Here is a 7,152-nt window from a genome sequence, read left to right on the forward strand (position 1 = left end):
CTTCCGAATTTGTACCACATGTCTTTATACATTTTCTTGCGAGAAATCTCTCTGTACATTTTAGATAACGTACTTTTAGTAAGAGTACATAATAGTACCTGAAAAAAGAAATATGATTTTATCTCCAAGCATTTTCTCCGCGTTTCCTCGGCGGTTAAGGCAAACTCTTCCTTCCACACTTTGCCGGCGAGCCCCTAGATTCATCCCCCCTTTGCCCGACGCTTTGATGGCCGATGGCGGGGATGGGATCCCGCTGCCCTCACTTCAGATCTTTTAGTCCTCGCAGGTGTGGCCAAAAAAGAAAAAAAAAACACTCGAGACGGCAAAGTTTTTTCTTTAATGAAAACGTTGATGTTTGTTGACCAATGTCTCATGACTGCTCGGCCAGGAGGTTTTGCACGTGAGTTTTTAGTTGTCACCCAAAAATACGGGACGGGAATAGCGAATAGGCCCGGAAGCCCGGAAGCAAGGCCCTAAACTTGTAGCCGCTTCCCACCGCCTCTCCGTACCCCGCTCGGCCGGCCGCACCGTCCGCGTCCACTATAAATAGCACCCAGTGGCCGCCCCAGCCTCGACACACCTTCCCATCGAAAACAAACCCAAACCTTTTCGAGCCGATCGCCTCGAAAGAGCAAACCGCCCGTGCCTCGTAACCTAGGAACTCCGTCGATCTGAAACCCAAGGCCGCAACAGCCAGAGCTTCGTCCTCCAAGAAGCGTGAGTTTCCCTGTCTTCGCCCTGCGATTTTGTAGTACGCGTCATGCCCGCAATGTTTTGTTCTGGATCTCGATTTAGGTTCTCCGGGGTCCTTTTTGGCAGCGGGGGATCGCGCTCTGCTTAGGCAGGGGATTTCTTTCTTGGGTCTCGTCCTCCCCTGTTCTACATGATGTGCTGGGATTCTTTTATTTTAGGGAGAGATGAGAATCTCTTGGTGCGTCTGATCTTGCTAGGGCTTCTCGCGGGGGCGGTGATCCGAGAAAAACGTCGCTTATGCATCCATTGTTTGTTGGTGTTTAATTGTTGATGATGCCATGAAGCGTGAATCTACAGTCTTTCATACTCTGTTTTGTCTGCTGTGTTGTCTTTGTTTATGATAGTCAAACCTTCCCAGCCTGCAAAACGCAGCGTATTTTATGGAAACGTCTGGTCATTTGTACACTTTTCCAACTTTTCCGCAATAGGCTACGCAATTATGTTCACCGGGCGGGCTCTGGTTTGCATTGATTTTTTATTTGATGTCTTTTAATTACGCATTTAGTGCCAATTATAACACATTTTGTCCTGGAGGAAAACCTGGAGATAAAAATGCAACACATTTTTTTGTGCTTTAGGTATCTAGTAGTAATATGGTTGACATATCGGATGCTACTGCTTTTCTGTGCCCACATTACACTCCAAATTGTTAATTCCTTTTGTTCTATAGTTAATTGATAGGCTCGATCTTCTAAAAAGATTACGGAATTGATTCTAGGCCAATCCTAAGGAATATGCAGTGTGTCTAATTCAAGTGGTTCATGATTGTCTAAACATATTTGCTTTAACCATCTAAAAGTATGCTCATGAGCTCATGTGTTTGCTACTACTCCCAATCGACTGTACTATTAACCATATGAATTATGCTCATCAGCTAAATAGGCGTTTGCTTCTTCAGGTCTTAATAATGCCGCATGTTACTGCCATATTACTCGAGTCACTAACTTTTTTTCTTCTCTCATCATCAGCACGAAGGAACGAGTGTGAATGTTCTAATGATGTCAAAAGCCGGCAAGAAGTCTAGTAGTAGTAATTCCATGTACGAAGCTCCCCTCGGTTACAAGATTGAGGACGTTCGCCCTGCCGGAGGAATCAAGAAGTTCCAATCTGCTGCCTACTCCAACGTAAGCACCACAAGACTTAACCAATGTAGTTACATAGATGCAAATTTGAATATGCTCATTGATGCATTTGATACTCTTGTTTCTAACAATTACACTCTGATCTTTGTTTTGCAGTGCGCCCGCAAGCCCTCCTGATATTCCCTTCGCATGCCTTTCAACGTAGCATAGGATTCTTTACTGCAATTTCCCTTTCCTTTTGTCCAATAAACCTTTTGTCCAATAAATCTCCCTTGGCTGGCTGCTTCCTCCGCTACTTGGCTTGTCCTCTCCGATCTCCTCTGTCCTCTATCATCCTCCCTTCTTCCTCGCGACACTTGATCAGATGGAAATGTCTTTGGCTGACTGCTGGGCCCCTGCCCCCGCCTCCCCTATTGGGTTTGAGGGCTACGAGAAGCGCCTCGAGATAACTTTCTCCCACGCGCCTGTCTTTGTGGACCCGTGCGGCCGTGGCCTTCGCGCCCTCTCTCGACACCAGATCGACTCCTTCCTCGATCTTGCACGGTGCACCATTGTGTCCCAGCTCTCGAACAAGCAGTTTGATTCTTATGTGCTCTCGGAGTCGAGCCTCTTTGTGTACTCCCACAAGGTTGTCATCAAAACCTGTGGAACAACAAAGCTCCTGCTGTCGATTCCCCGCATCCTTGAGCTTGCTGCGGAGCTGTCGCTGCCACTTCTTTCAGCCAAGTATTCCCGCGGGACGTTCATCTTCCCCGGCGCGCAGCCGGCGCCGCACCGCAGCTTCTCGGAGGAGGTGTCCGTGCTGAACGGCTTCTTTGGTGGCCTCAAGTCAGGTGGCAATGCATATGTGATGGGTGATGCGTTCAGGCCCAAGAAGATGTGGCACGTCTACTACGCCACGGAGGAGCCTGAGCAGCCCATGGTGACGCTCGAGATGTGCATGACTCGGCTGGACGCCAGGAAGGCCGCGGTGTTCTTCAAGAACTCTGCCGACGGCGGCTGCTCCTCGGCCAAGGAGATGACCAAGGTCTCTGGCATCTCTGCTATCATCCCCGAGATGGAGATCTGTGACTTCGACTTCGACCCGTGCGGGTACTCGATGAACGGCGTCTCCGGCCCTGCAGCCTCCACCATCCACGTCACTCCTGAGGAGGGCTTCAGCTACGCGAGCTATGAAGCGATGAACTTCAACCCTGGCTCCCTGGTTTACAGTGACCTGATCAAGAGGGTGCTGTCATGCTTCCGCCCGTCAGACTTCTCCGTCGCCGTCACCATCTTCGGTGGCCAAGGCTTCGCCAAATCATGGGCGGCCGGTGCGGAGGTCTGCTCCTACCTGTGCGACGATCTCGTCGAGCAGGAGCTTCCGGGCGGTGGCCTGCTCATGTACCAGAGCTTCAGTGCAGTTGCCCCTGGCGCCGTGTCCCCGAGGTCGACCCTGGATGATGGCTGGAGCAGCGACGGGATGGAGATGGCCGCGCAGGGCGAGGAGGCGTGCGTCTGGGGAGTGGAGAAGAAGGTGACCGAGAAAGGTGTCGCTGCCTGAGAGAAATCTGCGGTTCCAGAGACGTCTGAAGTCTCTGAGATGGTGTCCTGCTATAGTAGTTTCGGTTAAGCAGCTGGCCGGGTGATCGGCAAAGCGTACTGTATCCCGTGTTACTGCTTTTATTATTTTTCGGTTGTTATTCCTGCCGAATAAGTGCTCTAGATGGTCTGCTGCGTCTGCCATATAGTGAGCAAAAGAGTCTATTCTGGGGAGAATGTACTAAATATTTATGTCTGTCGCCAATGCTCTTGTGGGGAGGACGATATTGTAACTTACTGCTACCTCGTTCATAATATGAGAGTGTTTTTGACACTATGTTCAATCAAATGTTGGAGTTCTCCGTTAATCTTGTCCGACATGCGAGTTGTGTTTGCCTGATATTGTAACCAGGCTTCTTATTTGTCTTGTGTCAGTCTTCGGCATACATTGTACTGAATATTGTCTAGAAGAGAAGCCAAAGGAAATTGTACTGTGGTCAATTTTCTTTTGAGTTAGTTGGTTTCTGCTGGTTTATGTGCCATGTCAGAGTAGCTCTGCTGAATTGAGTTTTTGTCTTTCTTTATGACACGCTGGCGTCCTCCCTTCTTCTCCTCACGTGCCTAAAACTATCACTCAACTGAACATGGAACACTAGATAACTGGACTAGAACCCACCGAACTGAGTTTATCACTTCCGTACGTAGTTAAAAGCTTAGTTGGTCAACACTTGAACTGAAATATACTCTCAGTGATCTTATCTAGTGAAAAGAATACTGTCGCTTAAATAATTAAGGCTTTTACAAATTGCACATCAAAGCACCAGTGGTCTAGTGGTAGAATAGTACCCTGCCACGGTACAGACCCGGGTTCGATTCCCGGCTGGTGCATCTCTCACCTTTTTTATATTCATTTCCTTTTGGGACATACGCTATACTTAATCAAATTTTAAGGATTGGGTTTCGGTAGACAACTCGAACATTCATGCTTGTGCACGAAGTTACCAAATCCCTAAGGGCAATTCTGTCCATGCATGACACATTGGTCGTTCTCCCCCTCTTCCATCCACAACAATGACACCTGGTCACCCACCCTTCCCTTGTTCCGCCCTGTAGGACGCGGCTCAGGCCGTCGCCCGCACCCACACAGCCCCCCAGCAACACGCATCATCCGAGGGCAACCGCTTTTGCCGACGTTGGTGGGCTGGTTTCGCCGTCGTCGTACCATCCCCACGGCCATGCCACCCCCTTGCCTTCACCATCGCCGACAATGCTCCCAAGCCCGGCGTCCTCGCTTGACGGTCACCGCCACGGTCGCCTCCACGCCGACCGGCCTGCTGCCTGGTTTGGGAGAGGCGCGGGGCTCTTGACCGACCTCGGTAGACAACTCGAACATTCATGCTTTTTTATATTCATTTCCTTTTGGGACATACGCTATACTTAATCAAATTTTAAGGATTGGGTTTCGGTAGACAACTCGAACATTCATGCTTGTGCACGAAGTTACCAAATCCCTAAGGGCAATTCTGTCCATGCATGACACATTGGTCGTTCTCCCCCTCTTCCATCCACAACAATGACACCTGGTCACCCACCCTTCCCTTGTTCCGCCCTGTAGGACGCGGCTCAGGCCGTCGCCCGCACCCACACAGCCCCCCAGCAACACGCATCATCCGAGGGCAACCGCTTTTGCCGACGTTGGTGGGCTGGTTTCGCCGTCGTCGTACCATCCCCACGGCCATGCCACCCCCTTGCCTTCACCATCGCCGACAATGCTCCCAAGCCCGGCGTCCTCGCTTGACGGTCACCGCCACGGTCGCCTCCACGCCGACCAGCCTGCTGCCTGGTTTGGGAGAGGCGCGGGGCTCTTGACCGACCTCGGTAGACAACTCGAACATTCATGCTTGTGCACGAAGTTACCAAATCCCTAAGGGCAATTCTGTCCATGCATGACACATTGGTCGTTCTCCCCCTCTTCCATCCGCAACAATGACACCTGATCACCCATCCTTGCCTTGTTCCACCCTGTAGGACGCGGCTCAGGCCGTCGCCCGCACCCACACACCTCCCCCAGCAACACGCATCATCCGAGGGCAACCGCTTTTGCCGACGTTGGTGGGCTGGTTTCGCCGTCGTCGTACCATCCCCACGGCCATGCCACCCCCTTGCCTTCACCATCGCCGACAATGCTCCCAAGCCCGACGTCCTCGCTTGACGGTCACCGCCACGGTCGCCTCCACGCCGACCGGCCTGCTGCCTGGTTTGGGAGAGGCGCGGGGCTCTTGACCGACCTCGGTAGACAACTCGAACATTCATGCTTGTGCACGAAGTTACCAAATCCCTAAGGGCAATTCTGTCCATGCATGACACATTGGTCGTTCTCCCCCTCTTCCATCCGCAACAATGACACCTGATCACCCATCCTTGCCTTGTTCCACCCTGTTGGACGCGGCTCAGGCCGTCGCCCGCACCCACACACCTCCCCCAGCAACACGCATCATCCGAGGGCAACCGCTTTTGCCGATGTTGGTGGGCTGGTTTCGCCGTCGTCGTACCATCCCCACGGCCATGCCACCCCCTTGCCTTCACCATCGCCGACAATGCTCCCAAACCCGGCGTCCTCGCTTGACGGTCACCGCCACGGTCGCCTCCACGCCGACCGGCCTGCTGCCTGGTTTGGGAGAGGCGCGGGGCTCTTGACCGTCCAGCTTCTCCCACCACGTTCGCAAGATATTTGACGTTTCGCCCGCAAGGTACAAATTGATAGTGGAGATGGGTACTTCTTCAACAACTTCATTTGCAATTTGGACGATTCGTTGTTGGACGATAAGGAGTCCGTGGTTGCTATTTTGGTCGTCCATGACCATATTGCTAGGTAGTGGCCGAATTTTAGGGGCTCGATCCCGCGCCATGCTCTGACGTTGAATCGTAACACGGAGAGCGGCCATTTCTTACTCTAGGAAGACTGCTTCAAGTCCACTTCCCCCACTCTTCAAACACAAGCTATTTCGTCGCCGCTTCTGGATGGTTGTTAGATATGTGTTCAATGGTATTCGGGAGGGGGTGGTGACATACGATGATTATTTCATATCCAAGGAGGATGCCTTGAGAAAGGTTGGCTTCTCCTCTTATCAGAAATGCATTGTAGCTATTCAGATGCTTGCGTAGGGAACACCGGATGATCTTATTGATGAGTATGTTCCCATGAGTGAGTCCACGTGCCTAGAATCCATGTACTAGTTCTACAAGGCCGTGGTAGCAGTGTTTGGCCCGGTGTTCTTGAGAGAGCCAACTGCTGCAGATGCAACTCGGTTGTTGGTAATCAATGTAGATAGGGGCTTTACAAGGATGGTTGGTAGCATAGATTGTATGCACTAGACGTGGAAGAACTATCATCTGCTTGGCAGGGGCAGTATAGGGGTCATGTGAAGCTTGCACTGCCATACTTGAGGCAGTGGCTACACAATATCTATGGATTTGAAACTATTTTTTCGGCACGACCGACTCTCACAATGACATCAACGTGCTTCAATGTTCTCCAGTGTTCGGAAGGCTTGCAGAAGAAAACTTCACAAAGGTCAATGTTGAGATCAATAGCCACCACTACAACAAATGATACTACCTAGCTGATCGTATCGACCAGGGGTTTCAATTTCAGGGTGAAAATGTTGTGTCTGAGCATGGAGGAGTGACAATGCTTGCACACCTCACCTAATTTCATCATGAAATTTATGATTAGGCAACTCACATTCAACTACAAGATGATTTGGTTGAGCATATGTGGGCTCACCTTGGCAAA

The 7,152-nt window shown here is 51.0% G+C and overlaps 1 protein-coding gene and 1 non-coding gene across 3 annotated transcripts; both read left to right on the top strand.

Annotated features, from left to right (window-relative positions):
• Positions 1–575: 575 nt before the first annotated feature.
• LOC123112067 (S-adenosylmethionine decarboxylase proenzyme) lies at positions 576–3,705 on the top strand. Of its 2 annotated transcripts, XM_044532987.1 has the most exons (3): positions 576–717; positions 1,722–1,877; positions 1,992–3,705. In XM_044532987.1, exon 3 carries the CDS (start codon positions 2,200–2,202, stop codon positions 3,376–3,378), a length of 1,179 nt encoding a protein of 392 aa, XP_044388922.1. In that variant the 5' UTR covers positions 576–717; positions 1,722–1,877; positions 1,992–2,199; the 3' UTR covers positions 3,379–3,705. The 2 variants fall into 2 exon arrangements, with proteins under 2 accessions (XP_044388922.1, XP_044388923.1); XM_044532988.1 differs by lacking the exon at positions 576–717 and having other exon boundaries at positions 1,729–1,877; positions 2,200–3,705.
• Positions 3,706–4,173: 468 nt separating this feature from the next.
• TRNAG-GCC (transfer RNA glycine (anticodon GCC)) lies at positions 4,174–4,244 on the top strand. The gene has a single exon. It is a non-coding gene; the product is annotated as a tRNA-Gly (tRNA).
• Positions 4,245–7,152: the final 2,908 nt, after the last annotated feature.

The sequence above is a fragment of the Triticum aestivum genome, chromosome 5B (assembly GCF_018294505.1).
Source record: "Triticum aestivum cultivar Chinese Spring chromosome 5B, IWGSC CS RefSeq v2.1, whole genome shotgun sequence".
Taxonomy (NCBI): domain Eukaryota; kingdom Viridiplantae; phylum Streptophyta; class Magnoliopsida; order Poales; family Poaceae; genus Triticum; species Triticum aestivum.